At 41.7% G+C, this 22,891-nt stretch overlaps 3 protein-coding genes and 1 long non-coding RNA gene across 14 annotated transcripts in view; all 4 read right to left on the bottom strand.

Annotated features, from left to right (window-relative positions):
• The window catches only part of LOC120902280 (ankyrin-3), a 51,892-nt gene extending 49,344 nt beyond the window's left edge, over nucleotides 1-2,548 (bottom strand). For 8 of the 10 annotated variants that reach the window (XM_040310896.1, XM_040310902.1, XM_040310897.1 and 5 more), the window contains exons 1-2: nucleotides 2,418-2,548; nucleotides 277-669 (exon numbers count right to left, since the gene is read on the bottom strand). In XM_040310896.1, the coding sequence (XP_040166830.1) occupies nucleotides 277-477 (201 nt within the window). In that variant the 5' untranslated portion in view covers nucleotides 478-669; nucleotides 2,418-2,548. Of the gene's footprint in view, nucleotides 1-276; nucleotides 670-2,100 lie in introns of all 10 variants that reach the window. The other 2 variants (XM_040310894.1, XM_040310895.1) reach the window with 2 other exon arrangements.
• Nucleotides 2,549-6,282: 3,734 nt separating this feature from the next.
• On the bottom strand, nucleotides 6,283-6,777 carry LOC120902316. Its single transcript, XR_005739402.1, has 2 exons — nucleotides 6,551-6,777; nucleotides 6,283-6,460 (listed from the first exon to the last, which is right to left on the bottom strand). It is a non-coding gene; the product is annotated as an uncharacterized LOC120902316 (long non-coding RNA).
• Nucleotides 6,778-8,310: 1,533 nt separating this feature from the next.
• Nucleotides 8,311-10,584, bottom strand: LOC120902298 (cyclin-dependent kinase 8). Its single transcript, XM_040310953.1, has 6 exons — nucleotides 10,103-10,584; nucleotides 9,767-10,018; nucleotides 9,298-9,701; nucleotides 8,837-9,221; nucleotides 8,734-8,772; nucleotides 8,311-8,670 (listed from the first exon to the last, which is right to left on the bottom strand). The coding sequence occupies exons 1-6, from the start codon at nucleotides 10,322-10,324 to the stop codon at nucleotides 8,425-8,427; spliced, it is 1,548 nt and encodes a 515-aa protein (XP_040166887.1). The 5' UTR covers nucleotides 10,325-10,584; the 3' UTR covers nucleotides 8,311-8,424.
• A 2,134-nt stretch (nucleotides 10,585-12,718) lies between these two features.
• LOC120902313 lies at nucleotides 12,719-20,767 on the bottom strand. Of its 2 annotated transcripts, XR_005739400.1 has the most exons (5): nucleotides 20,637-20,767; nucleotides 14,965-15,230; nucleotides 14,765-14,888; nucleotides 13,460-14,490; nucleotides 13,184-13,302 (listed from the first exon to the last, which is right to left on the bottom strand). XR_005739400.1 is itself a non-coding variant. In XM_040310981.1 (4 exons), the coding sequence occupies exons 2-4, from the start codon at nucleotides 15,156-15,158 to the stop codon at nucleotides 13,195-13,197; spliced, it is 426 nt and encodes a 141-aa protein (XP_040166915.1). In that variant the 5' UTR covers nucleotides 15,159-15,230; nucleotides 20,637-20,767; the 3' UTR covers nucleotides 12,719-13,194. The 2 variants fall into 2 exon arrangements, 1 of the variants encoding a protein (XP_040166915.1); XM_040310981.1 differs by lacking the exon at nucleotides 13,460-14,490 and having other exon boundaries at nucleotides 12,719-13,302.
• Between the last annotated feature and the right edge of the window lie 2,124 nt (nucleotides 20,768-22,891).

The following is a 22,891-nucleotide window of genomic DNA, read 5'->3' as shown; positions in this document are numbered from 1 at the left end:
TTATTGAAAAGACTATTTGAAAAAACGGACATAAAACTGATTGAAAGAGTTTTTGGCCTATTGGAGCGTACAAAACTACTTTTCTTTTGTTATTGATGGCGTAGTTTAGTTCTTTTTACGGGAGAAGAAAACAAAAGAGCACAACCGAAATGGTTAGGAAAAATGTCATATGGTCAGGAAAAAATTGGAATCGTTTCGTGAACTCCTGGGCACTACTACCCCCCCCCCCCCCTCTCTCTCCTCAGCCTCCTCGCCTTCCCTACCGCATTTTCTTACCTGTTTGTTGTTGGATCGAGACTTTTCCGTCGTGGCGCCACCACCGTTGACAAGATTGTTCAGCTTTTCGTTGGATGTCGACGGCTGTATCTGCGCTTGACCTTGCGGTGGTTGCTGCTGTTGCTTGAGCGACGGTGGCACCGTTTCCTTGGGAGCTACCGCCACCGCGGACCCATTGTTTTGGGTCTCCTCAAGTGCCATGCTGTGATTTCCGCTAGCCGAGCCGCGTTCGACAATAGATTCCGTATTGCGGTGTTTTGATACGTAGCGGCGACTGTTTCCTCTCTATATTCTGTTTAATACAGTTTCGCAAAATGTAATAACCGGAACCACTAGCACACACTCTCAAACACACACACACAGACACTCGCGATTAATTGCTATTAAATCGAGCTAATAAAGGTGAAAACAAAACATATCAATTGAAACACGGCCACACTCTGTGCAAGGATCAAGTTTTAACCAATAAACGGACGAACGTGGAACGACAATCAGACTTAATTTCGACTTTCGTGGAGCACATACATAGCATTTGAACACGCTTACTGCAATTCACCGGGCAAAGCATGGGCAACTATGGATTTCCCGAGTTTGCACTTTGTTTTTGCTACTGAACTAGACTTTTTCACACGAACATGTAGTAAGTACGTATGCAGTATGCTCTGGTTAAATGCAGAAAGAACATCGATGACGACAATCAGGCTAACAAAACCAACAACAACAACAACAACAAAAATCAACAAAGCAGTCACCGACCGTATCGATTTTTCCAACCGCACCACAGTAAAAGGCTCTCTCTCTCTTTCTCTTTCTCCCTCTCTCTTTCTCACAAACACACACAGGCGTGCACCGTCTCTCCCTTTCTCTCTCGCTCTGGGTTTCTTTTTATGCTGGGCGAACTTACATTTCACTGCATATCTACCGAAGCACACAACACATACACGCAACCGCAATACACACACACACACACACACACACACACACATGCACACGCAAACTATCACTACATCAATATCAACAACAACAGTTCAAATGTTTGACAATGGGGGGCTGAGGGGGAGACGACGTATGTTGTGGCCGGAAAAGCTGGGTGACGGGAAAAATCGAATCTAACGAACGATTTCCGCCCCCCCCCCCATCTCACACCAATTTATGTACGTGCCGTCATGGTGTCTGTGCCTGGTGCCACTAACGGGTCTGAATGTGCACATCAGATTTTTGTTTCACTGCTGCGTTGTTGGAAGGAATAGGATTTGGCTTTCGTGCCGCTAACACCCCCGAAGAAATGTCAAAGGGAGATGACCTCATCTCACTCTCAGCCACAAGCCTTGCCGATGATGTGTACCAAGCGGAGCGAAGTTTCCAATTTATATTTCACGCATTTTCTTTGACCTCCATAGCACACACAAACACACATAAATTCCCCAATTCACAAAACCTTTCATAAACGCACTTTTTCCAAACTGCTGTTTTGGATTCAAAAATGTATCTCCAAATAGCCACACTTGCTCGGGGAACGAATTCAATCGAGGTTGTAAGCATGGCGGAGCATAGAACGCACCATACTGCAGAGTGTGCCCTTTCCCAATCCCATCTCACTGTCATCCATGCGTGAGTTTTGGGCGGAAATTCTCACTGCCCCATCACGCTGGATGGTTACTGGATGTGAACGGTCTTTTCCGCTATTTTCGAAGCGGTCTACGGGGTTTCGAAGCGTGAAAAACTTCGGCGCACTGTTTCACTCACTCGTTACCACCCTTTTACGGCCCGCCGCCAAACATAAAAACGCAACATAAAGATCCAGACGCCCCTTTTTTCTCTTACCTACGGTTGCACACACATACGCACACATACACACACAAGCGTGGCACGAAAACACGCTCCGCAGCGCACTCTTGTGCTCTTGCTGACCAAGGTTACACTTTTCTCTAATATTCTAACACCGTTTGTTATTCAATTTCATTAAACAATTTCAGAAAACATGCTTTATTTTTCCTTCTGTACGGGAAATCAGGGTATGGATGTTTTTGACTGCACGGCTTCAATTCACAACACGGATCGAAAACGCCCAGGAGGCGCCGAAAAGCTTAGCGTTTCGCAAGTTAAATCTTTTAAATGGGCTTTTTCCAAATTTTATCTACCTTAAAGTACACTTTTTTTGTAACCAATGATGGTTATACGATGCACACGGTCGACACAAATATAAACAAAAATCACTTTTGCCTGAAATTCGACTACGAAGAACAAGCAGTACGCGTCCGTCCGCACTCACGACTGTCGAAAAAGTGACGCTGTTCAAAAGCAAGCAACAGCAAGGGGGAAACCAAACAACACCCCTAAAGTGGTGAGGCAGCGCTCTTTCAGATGGAGAGACATAACATACAGTGCATCGAGCAAACTGGTTTATCTTTGGGTTAGATGTTTCATATTAGGTAAAGAGAGTCGGTCAGATTTATCTGAGCTGATTGATGTTTTGTTTTTTTATTAAGAAAACAACAACGATCAAATTTCTTCATATTATGATTGTATCATCATCTAAATCATCACATTTTTTTCGTTTCAATTTGGATAGTCCATAATCGCACTTTAATTTTGTGAGCGTGGGTTGCTTTCAAAGAGTAATGTAACACATTCGCTAAGGTGAAATAAGTAAAACTTAAGTGATGTGAGGAAAAAGATCTTTTCAATTGTATGGCAGTATAACAGTCAGTTTGTGTAGCATGATTATCAGACCGAAGCCTCACAATCATCATGGTAACCTGTCAAACCACAGTGAGGCCCTTGTCTATATGCAGAGTGACCAGAAATACCGATTTATCTGTATTCCTACCGATTTTTTATATGTCTACCGATTCACAGATGACCGCCCTAAAACTATCGATTTTCCATTTATCCTACCGAAAATCACAAATATTTGATTTTTCAGTCGTTTAAGCTTAATCTGTGGCGCTTGGAATACTGTTTCAAGGACCGCTATCCTCATTTGTTACGTATCGCGCTGATGCACGTTTGTTTGCCTGCAACTTGAAAAATGCTACATGCGTTTGGAATTAAAAATTTTATCCGTTAAAATTTAATGTTCATAATAAGTAGAAAATGTCAGTTGTGTGAATTCCGAGAATTGCTCGTCAAAGAAAATCATTTAAATTTGAATTTTAATCTCGCTGTCGGCGGTTAAAGCTTACCCGACCGACAAAGAGAATGAAATTTTCAGGCGAGGGGTAGGTAGAAACACATGGTGGGGGTCCGGCTCAAGATCGGATCCGACCCAAGCGCCACAGATTAAGTTTAAACGACTGGAAAATTGAATATCCATAGAAAAAAAAATGAAAGCTCCACAGCTTCATTGGTTTGATCAATAGATGGCGTATTACAACTCATCATTATATTGCTATCCTTTTCTTGCAATGTGTTTCGACAAGTTTCATCTTATCATGACCTATATAGCCTTCTAACTTTCTGAGCAAAAATCTATATGAATGGTCGTGTGGTCAGATACGTGGGTATCAACACCAACGACCATTACTCAAATCTCACTTGCTTCAGTGCTGGTGGTTTCTGTTGAAGTTTAGTGTTGTGAGCTAACCTGGCCCGGACTCATTCACGGCGGCAACTCACGGATGACAGCAAATCGTCATCCGTCAATATATGCGTGTGATCGATCCGGGGGTCATCGGTTGCGCGGTCACGGACGTTGACCGCCAAACACCAGCGCGCACGGAAGATCTAGCGGTCAGCAAGGAAGCGTGCTCGGAGCCAAAAACCAAGTGTAACCAAGAAGTCGAATATACGTTATATAGTTTATCAGTAACGCGTGAGTTTTATTCGACCACCTCTGCGATCGAAAGAACATAAAATTTAGTATTTAAACAATCGTATCGCCGTTCTAGTTCTAGCGATGCATAACTTCAATGCGAAACCATACAACAGTACAGAGGAAATGAGAAAGCTCTCCTCCAAACGATGAAGCTCTCAACTGGTTGGGGTATCCCATCAACAAAGAGCGCCACCAGCTTTTTTGCTATTTTTAGAATGCATGAGTCGTTTGCCGTCTGCTAAACGAAGTCTTTCTATATTCCGTTTAGGTAGAGAACTTGAGTCGTTTAGAAGCCGTTTAGTGGTCGTTTAGTGGATTTTTGGCACTTGGGGAAGTCCGTTGTTTTGGGCTAAATATTAAAATTGGTGGATGGAGCGCTACCACGGAGAGAATGCGCTCTATTGCATGTCTGTAGGGATCAAGAGTGAGAGAGAAGTCTAGTGAAATCAGAGAGAGCGAAAAATATTGATACATGCAAAAATGAGGATGAGAGAAGAGAGATGGAACGAAAGCAGAGATAGAGATGGAGAAGGCGCGCCCCTACTAGCAATGAGAATGTAAAAGTGTGCGTCTTTCAGGCGAGGGGCATGTAGAAGCAGGGGGAGACGGTTGGAAATACGCGGAATTACGCGGCGGCGAGAGCGTGTTTTGCTTTCTACACAGTTTTCGCACTCACACAATCACACATGTGTGAATGTGTGCGTTCACTTTCAGCCAGCGCGCTCAGTTTGGTTTTCTCGCAGCGGCTTGCTGGTGTCGGTGTCTCGCTCGCACTAGTGTAGCGAGTGTTCCTCGTGCGTTCCCTTTCTTGCTACCACACAAAATCGTCAGTACAGTTCAAGCCTTCGCAGTGTGAGGCCGCGCGCGTTTTAGCCTAAGTCCCGGGCGCTCGATGTAATTTGAAGTGAAGTGTTGAAGTGTTATTTATTTCAATTCACATTATTACGGCCTCGGTCGTATTTTCAAGTGTTGAAGTGTTGTGCGCATTGAAATAAAGCAGCGTTAATCTTTCATAATTCAACATGAATATGTAAATTATGCTGCTTTATTTCAATGCTTTTTTTTTACAGTATTCAACATACACAACATACAGGCAGTAAGGCGGGTGCTTGAAGTGACGATTTTTGTTATTATTTATAATAAAAAATATGTGTGGTTTTGTGGCAAGATTGTGGTTAGCGATGTGTGGAACTGTGCCTTAAGTTTCAATAAAGTGTTAAAATATCAAACGAGTTTGATGTAATTAAATTTATTTCGATGCATGCGATTTTATTACGCTGCAAATCAAAGTGAACGAAAGCGCACAGCGCACAACGCGCAACGAAAGAAACGAGGGGGAGGGGGTGTTCAGCGCAGCGCGCAAGTGCGGCAACAGCGCAGCGCAAACCGAAAGAAACGCGAGAGAGCAAGAACAGCTGATCCGCGCATCCAGCGCAGCGCGAGAGGAAAAAACGGGAGGGAGGGGTATCAGCTGTTTTGTATCGCGAGAGCGCCCCGTGTAATTTGAAGGCAAGCGAGAGAGCGCTGCGCGCGCTCACTCTCAATTCGGAAAAAAATCGCTTCCGCTCGACTATGGCGGCCAATACAAAATCGACCGAACCCCTTCCCCCTGTTTCTACATGCCCCTCGCCTGTAAATTTCGCTCTCTTTGTCTGTCGGGATTGCTAGTAGGGAATACAACTTCGACCGAACCCCTTCCCCCTGTTTCACCTACTACCAATGAGAACCCGACAGACAAAGAGAGCGAAATTTACAGGCGAGGGCAGTAGGGGAAGGGGTTCGGTCGATTTTGTATTGGCCGCCATAGTCGAAGGGAAGCGATTTTTTCCGAATTGAGAGTGAGCGCGCAGCTTCGCATGCCTTCAAATTACACGGGCGCTCGCGATACAAAACAGCTGATCAGCTGATACCCCTCCCTCCCGTTTTTTTCCTCTCGCGCTGCGCTGGATGCGCGGATCAGCTTGCTCTCTCGCGTTTCTTTCGGTTTGCGCTGCGCTGTTGCCGCACTTGCGCGCTGCGCTGAACACCCCCTTCCGTGCGTTCTTTTCGATTTGCGCTGCGCTGTTGCCGCACTTTGCGCGTAGCGCTGGACACCCCCTCCCCCTCGTTTCTTTCGTTGCGCGTTGTACGCTGTGCGCTTTCGTTCACTTTGATTTGCAGCGTAATAAAATCGCATGCATCGAAATAAATTTAATTACATCAAACTCGTTTGATATTTTAACACTTTATTGAAACTTAAGGCACAGTTCCACACATCGCTTACCACAATCTTGCCACAAAACCACACATATTTTTTATTATAAATAATAACAAAAATCGTCACTTCAAGCACCCGCCTTACTGCCTGTATGTTGTGTATGTTGAATACTGTAAAAAAAAGCATTGAAATAAAGCAGCATAATTTACATATTCATGTTGAATTATGAAAGATTAACGCTGCTTTATTTCAATGCGCACAACACTTCAACACTTGAAAATACGACCGAGGCCGTAATAATGTGAATTGAAATAAATAACACTTCAACACTTCACTTCAAATTACATCGAGCGCCCGGGACTTAGGCTAAAACGCGCGCGGCCTCACACTGCGAAGGCTTGAACTGTACTGACGATTTTGTGTGGTAGCAAGAAAGGGAACGCACGAGGAACACTCGCTACACTAGTGCGAGCGAGACACCGACACCAGCAAGCCGCTGCGAGAAAACCAAACTGAGCGCGCAGGCTGAAAGTGAACGCACACATTCACACATGTGTGATTGTGTGAGTGCAAAAACTGTGTAGAAAGCAAAACACGCTCTCGCCGCCGCGTAATTCCGCGTTATTCCAACCGTTTCCCCCTGCTTCTACATGCCCCTCGCCTGAAAGACGCACACTTTTACATTCTCATTGCTAGTAGGGTAGTGTGTGCCGAGCGCACAAGCAGAGTGTGTTTGCGAGCCGATCGAGCAGGAGCTCTCGGCAGGGGCGCTCGGTGCGGCTGGTGCGCGGCCACTGCACTTGCGGGTTTAAAGTGTTAATTGTTTGTTCATTGTGTCTTTTATTTATTATTGTTCGTTTATAAGTGTAATGAATAAATACAAAAGTGTAGAACACAACAGAATGTAATTGGTACATGTCAATATCCTTACAGTTGGTGGTCATAAAGATGAGGGTGTATTTTTGGTCATAGAAACGAAGGTTAAATGGTTGCGTTCTCAATAATGCTTCTGCCGAAATCTGCCAATATAATCTGGCCACACTGGCCCGCAGGGCAAAAGCTCGCTCGAAAGGTCAAAGACCGTCACCAAACGTCAAAAACGACCGTCGCCAGCGCCTCGAAATCGTTGCGAGTTTCGCTCGCTGGCGACGTCGGTTTGCAGTACATGCGACACCGGTTTTGACGTTTTGCGACGGTTTTGCGACGGTTGCCGCTAAAAAGCTCGCCTTGACCTGTGGGCAAAGTGACCAGAAATACCGATATATATTTCTAGGGTTTGAAGGAAAAAATCTCAATTTTTTTAATCATGGAACTATAAAACTCAGCCAAACTATCAAATCAATCTAAATAATCCAGCGAAAATCAAATGACAGCACGTACGATAAAATCGTATCCGATGGAGCACTGCAGCGGCCCTAAGCGGTCGCGTGGAGCCCCGAGAAAAAGAACTTGCCACCACTGAGAAGAAAATGTGCATCTTAGTCCTTCTTTGGCTTTGAATTCCTAGTACAATGTTCCTAGTGAAAGGATGCATATTCTCGTGAGATGGAACTTTTATTTTACGCATTAGCACTCTCTCCCCCCTGAGTTTCGAATTTTAACCTACCGAAAACTACAGATAAAATATTGGTGCTCCTACCGAAATCCGCCAAAATCTGGCCACATTGTCTATATGTACTTGATAAACATACAGTAGGTATTCGAAATACGAAAAATTTGTTTATTCCTGTTACCAGTTGAAACCACAATCGACATGATATTTGTTTTAATTCTGTTGGGTTTGTGTTAATATCATTAAGCTACATTAAACAAATGTTGCTTAATTTTTCCAAAATGCATTTAATTAAACCGATTTAATGGTAAAATAAAAATAGCGATGCATTACATGGTTGTTTTGTTATCTTTAGAAAAGTTTTAATAACATAGGACAAGAATAATAGAAAAAAAACAACTTACCATTCTGATATTTAAGTGACTTTTAAATCAGTGCATCTAATAAACAGAGTATTGTCAGTCATGCTTAAAATTGTAGCAAAAATTAGAAATTATATTTATTAGATTTTATGTTCGGGTCTCTCCATACAGAGATTGCATTTGTTTGCCTATTATAATGTGTTTTGCTTTCAAGTTCATATTAATACCGCTGCTGGAATCCTCCTTGTTGGCCGCTGTTAAACATCATTTGATTTTGCTGCTGTTGTTGCTGATTTTGCTGCTGCTGTTGCTGATGATACTCTTGCTGTGTCATCCCACCCTGCGAATTATTCGGATGGCCATTCGGTCCCGCAAGTCGCACTCTTTTAGCATTGTTGTGATCCATTCCACCACCTCCTTGGCCGCCGCCACCTGCACCTCCTGCACCGCCGCCTTGTTGCATTGGCTACAAGAGAAAAGGCATTAGGTTAATTTGCTGCATATACGTACTTCGCAATTGCTCAATTACATTGCCAGATTGTTGTTGATTCTGTTGCTGCTGCTGTTGCTAAAAATTTAACGTCAATATGGGTTAGTGAACAAAGTTAAATGATTTAATGCGACAATCGTACATTTCCTTGCTGATTTTGCTGATTATTCTGTTGTTGCTGTTGCTGCTGCTGTTGCTGCTGTTGTTGCTGTTGCTGTTGTTGTTGCTGCTGTTGTTGCTGCTGTTGTTGTTGCTGCTGCTGCTGTTGCTGCTGTCGCTTTTCCCCTTTATCATCCTGATCCTCATCAGTGAGAAATTCCCGTTTAGGGTATGGTATCGGGCATCCGGCAAATACGTCGGCCGTAGGCATGGGATCTTCGGAAAAGTATGGATCTTGCATGGCCTGCTCCGACGTTATACGTTTGTTCGGATCCATCAAGAGTAACTTCTGCAGAAGATGGAACGCTTTACTGTCTGGTTTGATTTTGTGGCGCTCCATGTACTTCACCAAGGAACAGCTGGCATAACTAAAAAGATAAAAAAAAAACAAGAGTTAAGTTGTGCGGCACACGAAAACAGTTGCATGAATATAAGCAAATTTACTTTGAGCGCTTGAAGTCCTTCGTAAGTGTGTGGTGTTCCGGCATTTTCCGAATATCCTCCCAGTCCTTGTCCTGCGGAAAGCCCATCACGTTGAATATGCGGTCCAGCTGATCGTGATGGTACGGATTGCTGGTTTTGATATCCTCCTGTCGGCAGTGGAAAATTGGTTCCGATGTTAACAGCTCTGCAAAAATACATCCAATCGCCCATATATCGATCGCTTTGGTGTAATGGCGGGCTCCGAGTAGTAGCTCCGGTGCCCGATACCAAAAGGTGACGACCACCGGATCAAGATCTGCTAACGGTTTCAACGGCGCGTTGAATAAACGGGCAAACCCCATATCGGCTATCTTCACACGGCCACGCTCGTTTCCTTCACCCATCACTAAAATGTTGGCCGGTTTCTGGAAGGATACAGTTGCAACATAGTTAAAAATTTACCCACAAATAATGCGCCAACCGTACTCACCAAATCCCTGTGCAACACCCAGTTGCTATGCAAATAATGGATTCCGTCCAATATTTGATACAGCAAGCTTTTCACCATGCCCTTCGGTACCATGACTGGTTTTTTCGTCGCTTTGGCCGCACGGTGAAACTTAATAATGTGCCACAGATCATGCTCGGCATAGTCAAACAGCAGCCATACTTTGCGATCCGTGTGCGACAGAAACACGCGGATCAAGTTTATCACATTCGGATGTTTCAATTCGCGCAGTAACTGTCGAAAGAAGCATATAATTTTTTAAATATTTTTTGATGATCAATAATGTATGCACCGCTCTCTAGCCGTATTCACAATTACCGCAATCTCACGACAAGCGGACATCGATAGACCGGTCCCTTCGATTTGCTTGAGTGCGTAATCCTTGGCATCGTTGCCCTCTTTACGGCGGGCCTTATAAACATGTCCGTACGTACCACGGCCCACCTTGCAGCCCTCGTACTCGAACAGATCCTCCACCTTAGCTCGCTCTTGCTGCGTTTTCATCTTAAACTCGTAATCCATCATTACGGCGGTAGTCATCGTAAGGAGTTTAGCACTGACACACAGACAAATTCACTGGCACACAAGGCACGATCTGGGCAGTGGTCGTAGTGAAGAATATCAATCTATTTCTTGCTGGTCTATTACACCAGTTACACAATGATGCCACAGCAACTATTATCAAATGATTCGTATCGTGAGTTTAGGAGAAGTAAAATAATAAATTCAGTTTGTTTTGCGGTGCTAGCAAGACAGGATTTGTTTACGTTCACCGCTTTGCGAAGAATTGACAGCATCGTTGCACTATGGAAGATCTCTAGGCCAAAAAACGAAGCAACGTCGCCTGTGCGCTCAAGCTGTGGTTAGACGAGAGATTTTTTGCTGAATTGGTGTGCTGAGAAAGCCTTACAACAGTTATCGATTGTAGTGCTCTGTTTCATTCATCCTTCGTTTCTATGACCAAAAATGCTCACTTGTCCTTATGACCACCTACCCGGATAGATAATACATTTTATAAGAAAATTTTTATTTTTATTGGTGGAAAAATGTCTCATTTAACATATTTTATGTTACTATAATTACAATACTTCTTTTTACAGGGTTTTCCGATAGAACTCAAAACCGCAGGACACGTCAATGAATCGGTGTGAGTCAATCGCAAGACTGCGGAACAATGCGTGAAAACGTAGACGATAGCGGGATCTGCGGATTTGTATTGCAAAACTGCGTCACATTATCGCACTCCAGGGAAATATAACTTTACAGCCTAATTTTTTTTTTTTATTTGAGCTCTCACGTTTTGGGGCTTGGAAAAAAAATCTGTAATTGCTACCAGGGTAGGTGGTTATAGAAATGAAGGTTAAGGCAGTTGCAAAATAAATCAAACATCGCTGTGAAAACCCTATCAACACAAAATAAAATCTAGAGGCCGGGGGACATTGCCCTTCGAAATATCGAATCGAAATATTTTCATTTATAAAAACTACTAAGGCCGTTGAACATTGTGCGTACTAGCTAGTGTAACTTCGATTTTCACTAGTGCATCTGGCGGCAGCTGATGGAAACTTTTTTTGGTCATTGAAGGAATGGTCATGCCGAATCTCAAAAAAAGAAAAATTTTCCATCGTTTTTTGTCAAGAAAATGGATGTAATGCGTGCAGGACATGTGCATCTACCTTTTACAAAACTTTTCTCGTCTGAATATTTTCTAAAGAGGTTCCAAATTGTTTGGCAAAATGCTTCGTTCAGCTGCCGGCAGATGCGCTAGTGAAAATCGAAATTACACTAGCGAGTACGCACAATGTCCTCCGGCCTTAGTAGTTTTTATAAATGAAAACATTTCGACTCAACCAAGGTGCCTAGATAGACTAAAAGTGGGTCCTTAGCTCAGAATTGGTAGCCATGATGAAATGAGTTTTCTATGGAGATTGGCAGATAGGGAATAAGGGTTGCTAAGGGCTTTGTATGGGTTGCTAAGTAACTTTGGAGTACACTGGACGGACCGACCTGTAGTAATTTATGGATCTTGGACTCAACTCCAATTTGTTTTCGTGTGATAATGATTCAAAGTTGATATCATCCTTCATTGTCAATAAAAAAATACGTTGCACTAAAAATAAAAAAAACTTTAAAAATGTGAGGATAAAAAGGTCATAAAAACAAGCAGATATTGAGTTTTTTAAGCGACTCAAAAAACAAAACCTGTGCAAGAAATAAATAGAAATGCATTATATTGGGGTGGCCACCACTCTAAAACGAACTCCTATTTTGTTTTCATATGCTTTACTTCAGATATATTCAAACCATTGTCCTAGAAGCCTATTTTGGATGTCATCTATTTTAGGTCAGAAATCAAAAGTATGACGACCGTTGGAGCGGAGTCGCCTCCGAAATTGTCTGGAGCTATAGGAGCCGTTTTGTCCATTACTACTGCCAATCAAGCGTCTGACGAGATCGTTTTGGTAGCATTTGAGAGATTTTTTTTAAGAGGGCAGGAAGAAAGCTGTTTAGTCTTGAATGAGTCATCGAGGACAATGGAGGAGCCATACCAACGAAAAACTAGGAGAGTGTTACGATATTCGTACGACCTTTGTCGTACAGGAACCACGCTCGTCATGCTTAGGTAAGCCGATCATATTGCACTCAGGGCATCTAACGACGGTGTTTTCAGGCCGTTAATATAGACTGAGATGGCGTAGAGTCATCCGCCATTAAGACTAGTAAAGTGGACGTTTTAGACGTTGATTCAAGAATGCGAGTATATGAGTATATGATGTATATGAAGGCGCACCGTTAGACATCTATTTGGCGTCACGTCCTACGTGGACATGCCGGCCCTACAGAGGCTTTCGATACTTAATTCATTACCACGCAGCCGCGTAGTCAAGTCAGTCAGTCAGTAAGTAAAAAAACAAGAAAAAAAAAATAACCAACTAGTTTTAAGATGTATCACTGTTTTATTTTGTAACATTGCCACTAGTAACAATAATTCACACGTGTAAATTGTGTGTTTGAAATCCAGCACGCCTCAGAACGGCGAGTTAGTGTGCAAACATTGTGGGTCGCTTCTAAGTATTCAATCGTAGCAAAATTATGTTTTTTTTTGTATTCGCAAAACATTCTTTACAACATACACTATTCAACAAACTGTTCAACAACTATAAAACGTGCTTCCCTAGGGAAATGTAGTCTAATATCACTGAAAAATACCCTTTCTTCGCGAATTTCCATCCAGCACTTCAATTCAGCAATCCCTGTTTTAGTGCGAGGGTCAGTAAGTGTCCTTCCTCAAACGAATCCTCCGGGACTGGTTGTATCGTAAGGATGTTTTGTTAATATATGGCATAGCGAGCAGAAGCGATTCATGCCGTCGAATCGCACAGCAACGGCCGATTAGCGCGATCGTCAGCTTAATGTTTCTTCGACTTGATGCGCTTCATATCGTCATCCATGTCCATAAATCTGCTCAAACGCTGTCCATTGAACGGAGCGTCACTACCGGGCGGATTCAGACGCATCTATCGAGGGAAGGAAATGTAAAAACAGACATGATTTAAAAGGTACTTATAGTTCTGCTTCATCTTCTAGCTGCACCATCTATAGATAAAGGTAACCCGAGCAAATAGTTCCATGCTTTGCACATGTTTGTAGCTTGCTTCTTCCTTGAATACGCACCTTCTCGTGTATAGGCCTCCAATTTCCCGTGTAATGCTTTAGGCTGGCGTTTAAGCAGCAGGTTGTGTTTATGTGTTTGTGTGTGATTCGCGTTTTAATCCCTTTTGAAGGTGTGTAAATTTCAGGTGCAAAGCGATACATTCCATTTAGAACAATTTCGTCAAGTGTCTGTGTAAGTGCAGTGAGGTTCGTTGATTTATGGCTCTAACAAAGGTACACAAATGTTCCAATGCTAGTAGCCATAAAAAGTCTTGCCTAAACGATGTTCACAGTCACGTTTGGAAGTTTACGTTTTGCAAGCGAGTGATGTTGTCTTGTTATGCTGCATTGTATATTACAGATTAGTTGATATTAGCCATGTAAAGGAAGGATATGTTTTGTCGAATAATTAGAAGCGATCGCGGGTTAACGATGGTTAGTAAAAGAGATAGCCCATCCACTTCCACTGTCCTGTTCCTTCACCATTAATAAGGATATACGGATCAGTTGATCTTGTTATTCAAAGTACATGGAATGTTGTTGATGATACATCTTTCTGTTCTTTTTCGTTTTCTTTTAAACAACGAAAGCTCATTTCCTCGTCATTTGGTAACCGATGAAGTAAAAGTTATTGTTTAATGTAGATAGTGCATTTTTCTTTAAATACCATGTCGTCTTACGTTATGATTTGGTATTAATGTGTAAATGGTTAAAAATAGGCTAAAACACTTGGAAACTTGGACTAGGCCAAGTAAAGATTGGAAGAACATAATGGAAGCAACTGTTAATGATAAGTCTAGACAATCGTACTCCAAAAGGGGATACGTTCTATGGCAGGAATGGGAAAGGATAGAATTCAAAGAAAGAAATTAAGTATAAAAATCGTTCTAAAGTTCTATGCAGTTTGTAAGAATTTCTAGTAAAACTTCAGTAGCGCTAGTAAAGTCAGAACGTTAAGTCATTGTAATCGCTCGCACGAGAAATTCGAAGTCGGAGATCATATGACCGAGGATGTCTGTTTAGATCTCAACATTATCTTTGGCGAAACGTTTCTATAGCGTGGTTGGATTCGTGGTTGATTCGCAGACGAGATATGGAAGGAAGAGACGAATCGTAAACAATGTTTTATTAGTAATCGAGACATTCCGTATCGTTTTGAAATTAGTGCTGTTTGTTGCATACGAGCGAGGTGCCAAGCCAATGCCTCCGAACAAATAGAGAATGAATTGATTAGTTCTTAATTTCATTTTGCTTTATAATAAAGCCCATATGCATGTGTAGACTGTAGCCGTTAGAACCGATCTAACGCGAGCGGATATACTTTACCATTATTCTGTACTTCTCCTTGCATGCGTAGTTCGACTCGTCGACATCATTGTAGCAGTCAGATTTGTAATGCGCTGGCAGCGGTTTTCCCTCGTGCTCGCAGAGCTTGTGTAGCGGACGAGACCTTCGGTTGGAAAAGCAATTCGGAAATGGGAGTGATAGGTGGTTGTGCTGTTAAGATACTTTCTTTTCACCCCTACCTCACGATCATCTTATCCATTCCGGTGGGTTTGTTCACGGGGCAGTAGAAGACATCGGGTGTGTTTTTGTCGTACACGATCGACTTTCGTAGCAGATCTTTTTCGGTGTACTTGATGTGTTTTTCCTTTGCCATCGCCTGCTGGGTAGCTAGACCGATAATGATGCTGAGAACTAGTACCACGACCTTGCCCATGATGGTAAGCGGGTGTGTTGGGTGTGATCACACACGTTAAATGAGGTATTGTTTGTACGCTTGAGAAAGAACCTAGCAAAGTAAGGGGAAACAAATGTAGAGAAAAAAGGGAATGTATATAAGAATTGAAAGTGCTTTGCTTATATGGGACGTGTGATTTTGTAATGAAAAACAAAAAAACAATTAGCACTCGTCAACACGTGAATGAAAGTGTATGCAGATTTACTTTCATTTTTGCACGTAGTGTTCACGTAATGCAATTGTGTTAATATCTTAGTTTCTACTAGTTACAATAACAGGGAAAACATTTAGTGAAATTTTTGTAGGAAAAATAATTTATTTCATAAAATCGATTAGATCTACATCATTACCGTAAAACTTTATCAATGATATGGTAAAGTTTTTTTTTTTTAATTAATCACACAGTTTTTTTATTTATTTTTTATTCAGGAGTAACGGTCCAAAAAGGCCGTATTGCTTAAGAGTAGAAAATGCAAAGGTAGTTCATGGCGCTACAATCCATATTTCCTTCTCTGAGCCATGCAAGGGCACCTTATCCCGGGTGTACTCGGACGGTTTGGTTTGAATCAATCCAGTCCATGATTTTGCGGTCCTTAAAGCGCGGCGAAGGTCTACATCATTCGGGTTTCGAGGTTGTCTATTCCAGTTCTGTGTTCCAAATGGCATTGCGGGGGTCTGTATCGTGTGGATTCCAGGCATTTCGTCGGATCCATCCATCAGAAGCGGTCCGAGTATATTCCGTTTGTATATATTCGAGTTTGATACCAATAATTATAGAAAAATAACAAAGTAAAATATTGTGCAAAAAACATTTCAGAACTGACTTGTTCAAGCAGTAAAGTCACAAATACACATGATCTCAGTAGAAGTAGAATCAGTCCATAGCGGGAAGAAACAGACCTGTTTATTTAACAGCTTTGCTGAAGGACATGGAACATTACTCATGCCACCGTGATGATGTTATTGAGCTTGAATACCTGTGTGGTTGGTCGAATGGATGATAAATCAACAGAAAATGCATTCGATGCCCACACTGCATTGACAAGTTGTTGGGTTCAGATGTTGAGATTCAACGACCAATACAAAGGTGCTCAAAAGACAACTATGCATACTTTTGCCATACGCACAGTGAGTTGTAATAAGTATTGTTTTCTAAATTGATGAAATATAGCTTAAATTTTTTTTTGGACAACATAATTTTAATTTACTTTTATTTTTAAATATTAACTTTTCATTTGCGAAATTGAATTGAAGTTCGTTATTATTAATCTGCTCTTTCACCCTATAACGATCACCTTCAATTTAATCCATTTCACGCATATCATTTTTGCTAATGTACCCCCAAAGTGTGTAGACATGCTGCAACCAGCTATCATACTTGCCAGCCCATCTTTCCCAGAAAAAAGCGATCCTAAACCAGCAAGGCCCACGTGCAAAGTGTGGACCATTTCACGGTTTACGCCTTGTCTGTTCGGCAGACGGCTCGGGCGTGATTAAAGGTTACTTCCCGTTTGCTGATGTAATGCTTAACACTTTGAGAAGGCCGTTGTACACACCGAGAGAAAGAGAGAGAGAGAGAAGAGGAAAAAAAGAAGCAAAACTTGACCAGTCATGTTTGGTGTGAATAGATCAACAGGCATGGTTTCAGAAGAAGAACATTTCTACAGCTTGCTACAGCCATCTCCGCTTCTTCTCACCTGGAATAGTCATCATGAGTTTCAGAAGGAACTAACGGGATCATGAGCAACCCCGGGAGTGTTTGGTTAGAGTTTTTTTTTAGTTTCATCCCACGGCACTTTCCTCTTCCGCCTTTGCTGATGAGGAAGTTCCGATTTGGAATGGGGTAATGCAGCGGTCAGCGAATTTATGGCCAAGGTGTCATAAAGAAAAGTGGCACGTTGGTGGGTGTTTGTGTGTTTGTAAGCGCTTGAGCTATAGAATGAGATAAACAGGGGTTTATTTTGAGCGAAAATTTCAGCAGTATGGTTTGCCACAAGTTTATAAACCATTTAACCAACTCTATAATATTCATTAGCGTAAATATTCAGTTACTTTACGTAATGAAAATGTTCATTATATCATCTCAATTCTTTGAAGGAGGCAATTTATTAGTAAATCATCGGAAAAAATACAGAAAAAATACAATAAAACATTTGCATAAAAAATGATACTTCGTAAAATGCAAATTGCAAATGTGGTACAGCAAGGGTTTTTGTGGGGCAAAAAGATTTTAGTAAACGAATTTTACCAAAATATTTTAAACGTAAAACTGTTTCATTTTGCAGATGTCTTATTTCATTAAACATGTACTCCCCAAATACCGAATTTCTCTCCAAATTTAAAAAAAATCACGCAACGGTTGAAACGTTGGCAACTTCACACACCAAAAAGTGACTTGAATTATAATCCGGTTCAAAATGTGTCCTCCGACAGGTTTTGCGTCCATCGCGCCTTAAATGGACAGCATTCATCCTGTGTGGGTGCACGCAAAAAAAAAACAACAAACGAAACAATGACGCATTTGTCCATGCAAGCTCTGCTTACGGCCCAGCTCCGTAATAATTTAAGCTAGCAAATAAAACAAAAACTTGTCATTCGCTTCTGAACACCATCATCGAACGCTCGATACGTTTGTTCGACATCCCACCGTTGGTCAACCCATTTGGGTTAGCATTATAACGATCCATTTCCAACGCAAAGATGAGTTGACATTTTACTTGCTGCTTGGCCGAGATCGCACATGCGAATGCCATTTTGGTTTTGCTCCCGCTAATACTGGGATGGAGTCAGCTTAGAGCAAATATTAAGGCCAACGCGCTAACCGGTAATGGAAATGTTGTTTGTCTGCACGGTTCCAGCCGGAATTGGACCACCTTCCAAGCGATTTTGATTAGCTACGGAGCTTCAGGCTAAAGAGATAAAAAAGCACATTCTTAAACTAGTTTTTTAAGCATGCTTACTAGAAACAGCAACTGAGCGATGCGGAGAATGTCTAACGATTTCAAAGATAATGCTTGAGCCCGGGAGAAGGATCGAGTAAGTGCTGCCGTGTGATCGTGTAAAAGATCGGTCGGTAATTGAATTATTTAATCGATTTGCCACGCTAAAAGAAGGAAGCAGATTGCGGCTAGCTGCCGTATGCGTTGATCAATGAGATCATTAACGGAGCCGCGGAACCCTTAATGGGAGGTCTTCGGTGGGCTTCGGTGGAATTGGTTTTTGCGTTCGCATTAAAGTTCGCCTGGGAAAGGAATGGACTGCATTTGAAATGTTTCTGCGGTTGATTAGGAGAGATCCCTTTATTCTCATGCAATGCTATTTTCATACGTGTCACGGATACACTCCATGAAAGGTCTGTGAAAAGGGCCAAACTGATACACTTTAAACGATAAAGCATGTTTTGCGATCTTGAATGAACAACAATTAAGATGAATTTATCGCTCATGAATTGATGATGGTGTTTCTGATGAAAGTCAGCCGAATGAGAAACATCCGGTGTGTTGGTGCAACATCCTTGTAATTTTCAGTGTTTCATTTATGCGCATGAGTGACGCCTTAAGCAGGTCTACAATCTTGCGACCAGTGCAAGGTTAGTAAAACATGCTTTGCGAAAGTCGTTTTATTTTGTAAAAACGATCGGTGCTGTTTCGTTGCACACATAAACGGTCACCCATTTCCATACGTACAGGTACACGTTATTCAAGGACTCGGTGTGTCGGTGTGTTTGTGACGAGCTTTCATTTTCAGGCACAACATTTAAGCCAATGTCGAAGCGTTTTGCAAACAGTTTCCTTGCCTCTCATTGGCCATCATAGTCAATTATGGCGTTGGAGTTGTGAGAGCGGCACAGGGTTTTCTCTTTTTAACGAATCACTGCTAAAGGTGTCCATAGGTGTTACGCGTATACGTTATCCATCCATCTCGGTACGATCATAACTCGTAAGTCGGCAGTCCATTGCTACACGAATGGTAATCTTCTGGCCATTTCGTTGCTGACGCAATCGGTGAAAGTCTTCGTATGAGTTTCAGTTTTCAAGAAGACATTTATTTATGGCCTGTGACGATGATGAGTGAGACTTTTCCCGCCATTCATCGCACAAGTTGAATGCGTTGTATACCCTATCACCCTAGCGGAAATCAGAATTGAGGTATTGACTCGAATTGTCAAATAATTAAAAAAAAGGAAAAGGAGATGTTTTTAACAGCTACATATAAAATGTTCCGGCAAAAAGCGTTCCACGGAGAATGTTATGGCCATGTTAAACGTTCGCTAGTTAACACCCCATGATCACTTCCTGTTGAACCTCCGGTTCATGCTTAATTTTGAATTGCAAAGCTTCAATGGGTCGAAACCAAAACGGCCTTTGTGAGCTATTTTGCAAACTGTTGATATTTGTTTCTGATTTGTTTTGGACTTCATTCATATCTCATATTCGAACAACTATCGAAATAGCCTTCATGTATACGAGCTCCTGGAGAGGTAGCATGGAGAGATGGGGTTAAGACTGCTTGGTCGGTTCGAAAACCGGTTTCCAGGTTTGAGCGTAGCGTGCTTGAATGCACGTGTGTTATCATCGTAGGCCATGCTTGTGGTCGGAACGAACAACCGTCTGTGGTGGCTGCGGTTGTAGGAACCACGGTTCTCCCTGTGTGCACGAAGATCGTTACAACAACAGAAAACCTTGGTTCGACCTATTTTTCATGCTCCGGTATGGGGTGTGTGTGCTTTCGTTTTCCGATCACGATTGACCTAGCGTCGGTAGAATGCTAGGTTGGTTGGCAGGAAATTACGAAGAAGGATAGGTAGCACAGAATACAAGCGTAGCTTATAACAAATTATGAATATTTTAACATTAAATAGGATCAGTATGGATGAGGGGGGAAGAAAGAAAGAGGGGGATAAAGAGAGGGATTAATGAAGTATCCAAGAAATGGAGAAGAATTTGATTTTTGGCTTATTCAACACTGTCCAAAAAAAGTACTTAAAATGTTTTAACCAAAAATATGTAATATTTTCTGATCTTCTGTGCTATTAACAACAGATGGTTTGCAACACGCGAACAAAGATTGCTTTGCATCACGTACAACGTAGACAACGAACTTGAACATTGAAACGTAACCGATTGTCACTCCGTCAACCCACTTGAAATCACTTCTGAAAACGTCACCCTCGTCGTACACTGAACGTTGACTCATACTAGTTTTGAATATTGGAGAGCTCTTGTTTCACAGTCAATTTACTCCATCTTGATACGCTTACTTTCATACAACTTTTTTTACAATTTCTCAGCAGTAATTCAAATAAAACTATGGCACAATTTTACACATTTAAATGAAGCGTGTGATTGATTTCTATTGCCGACATAGGGCGGAATGGATTATAAAACAGCTTAAACAGTAAACATGTTCAGGCAAACACAGACACACATACATAAATACACACACACATACACACACCTTTTTCTCCAGTAAATGTCAGCCGATCGTAGACGGACAAGCGAGCAGAAACGAAAGACTTGAGCGCCAGCAAACGACGAACACGTGTACCCTCGCCGACAGACAGAATGAAACTCTGCTGTGTGGATATATCCGAACACTGCTGTGCTCCATCTGTTAGAGTTAAAGCGAATGGTGGAGAGCGCTGAGAGGAAGCAAACAAAAGCGAAAGAGAGATTTTTGGAGCGTTTTTGAAGAGATGAAAGCTGAAGCATTTCTATGTTGTTGATTGGAAGCAAAACCAAAGCAACTCAAAAATAGAGAAATGTATATATTGCACCCTATAAATGTAGACTGATCACGATAATTTAATGATCACTTATTAACTAATAGACATAAGAGTGTGCAAGTAAGTTTGTTGGTTCATATTTGCATGATTTCTTAAATTCAAAAGCATTTTAAACAAAACTTCTTGTACATGGTTTGCTTTTACTGTTTGCAAGGAATTGAAAGAAAATAGTTAGTAGACGACGAACCTGTTTAAGCATGTGCACCGAGGCGCGATTAATGCGATTCACTTTCATTTTCGTGCATGGAAGCGGTTTGCCGATGTGTGGCTGAAGACAACTTTCAGAAAACAATCGCATTCATCCGAACATTGCACCTGCTCGTACATGCAATGCAGTTTGTTGTTTTTTATTTAGTTTAATTTATATTATTTTAAGATATATTTTAGCAAATCATCTCATTCAACCTACAAATATAGTTTATCTATCAAAGTTGCATTTTCTATTTTTTATATCAATAAATTTAATGCAGACCTCAAATTTATATGAATATTACACAGTGGAACACTTCATAATCATAATAACCAGTACCCCTTTCGCATAACGAGCAAATCTAAGTTCTCGAGAAATACCTATTTTAACGAGTGAAACCTCACATAGCGAGCAATGTAATTCGTGTTTGGGATAAATTTTTTGGGGAGTAGATCTGAAAAAAAATCACGTTCGGTTTACATTGAGTATTTGATCAACATATGAATTGCTAGTATTATGAAAATATTTTTCAGTTTTTCAGACGCATGTGTGTATTTATACTAGCACATTTTCGGTTTTGGAACCAATTACTTCACTTTTCATACAAGTTATATGGAAAATAGTTTCCCGCATAATGAGTGATTCACATAACGAGTGAGTAACTGGAAGGAAATAAACTCGTTTTACGGTGTTCTAAAATAAATCAAATTGTCGTGAATCAATAAATAAATTAATTAAAAATATGTAACATTTATCTTTAGTTCTCGTTATAATTGCATGGTTTGGATTGTTGAAAAAATATCATCATGCGTTATCTATTCAAGTTTTTTACATTCTATTTATAATGTCTATATAGTCTATATGTCTATATGTCTATATAAGAAGTTCAGCAAATATATTAAGTGTCTCATGCAGACAGCATGGCAAAGAAATTATCACATTCCTAATGCTTGTTCCCTTTAAATCACACAAGCTTGAAGTAGTCGACGTAGAATCGAGGTAAGAATAGAACAGCTGGCAGGAGAGCAGAAAAAGCAACCTGGTACTCCATCAGTTCCATTTTCATTCATTCAGTGACAGTTAAAATTGAAAAGTGGAAGAAAATTCTCAACAGAGCGTAGCAAGCAAGCACGACCAAGAGGATAGGAATTCGCGGGTGGTGGATAATCTAACGGGGTTTTAATGGCGTCGAGAGTATTCGCTGATTGTCGGTAGTTCACCGCCACATACAGGGGCTGTGGCCTACCGCGCGATGGTTTCCACCTGGACCTGGCATCGGCAACTCAACAACCACCCGTGGTTCAACAGCGAGGCAGAATTAATTCGACTTTGCCGCGCGAAGCCGACCGGGGCCACTGGGGCACTTGGAAGATTTTGCACCGGAACGTAGAGATGAGCTCAGGGGGGAATGATGCAGCCATTCTTCGTGGCCAATCGTTCGTGGATTGTGTTTTTAACGGGAGTGGTGGTGGTAGTGGCGAGGAAAAAGTTCTTTCCACGGGAGGGCGCGACGAGGCCTGTTCAGCATAATTCTTTTGCCGTAAGCCGTACGGTACTGTCAGAAACCGGGCTGAGAGATTAAGAGCATGAGCGACAGACAGAAATGTTGGGGATGGAAGGGAGAATTTTATGAAGAAGACGTGTCAAGAGGTGGAAGAGGGGATCGGGGAATTAGTCATGAAAGGTTTTTTCGTGTTTGCCGTGTTTGCCGCGCAGTACTTACTTGACTTGACGCCA

The sequence above is a fragment of the Anopheles arabiensis genome, chromosome 3 (genome assembly GCF_016920715.1).
Source record: "Anopheles arabiensis isolate DONGOLA chromosome 3, AaraD3, whole genome shotgun sequence".
NCBI lineage: Eukaryota > Metazoa > Arthropoda > Insecta > Diptera > Culicidae > Anopheles > Anopheles arabiensis.
The sequence above is the reverse complement of the archived record's forward strand: the minus strand, read 5'-3'. Positions and strand labels throughout refer to the sequence as shown.

Coding starts and splice junctions, on each gene's coding strand:
- LOC120902298 (XM_040310953.1), bottom strand. CDS start 10,324: ATGACTACCGCCGTAATGATGGATTACGAGTTTAAGATGAAAACGCAG. Junction 10,019..10,102: donor CCGCTTGTCGTGAGATTGCG/GTAATTGTGAAT, acceptor TTCTTTCGACAG/TTACTGCGCGAATTGAAACA. Junction 9,702..9,766: donor GGGTGTTGCACAGGGATTTG/GTGAGTACGGTT, acceptor GTATCCTTCCAG/AAACCGGCCAACATTTTAGT.
- LOC120902313 (XM_040310981.1), bottom strand. CDS start 15,158: ATGGGCAAGGTCGTGGTACTAGTTCTCAGCATCATTATCGGTCTAGCT. Junction 14,889..14,964: donor ATGGATAAGATGATCGTGAG/GTAGGGGTGAAA, acceptor TTCCAACCGAAG/GTCTCGTCCGCTACACAAGC. Junction 13,303..14,764: donor AGGAGAAGTACAGAATAATG/GTAAAGTATATC, acceptor TTCCCTCGATAG/ATGCGTCTGAATCCGCCCGG.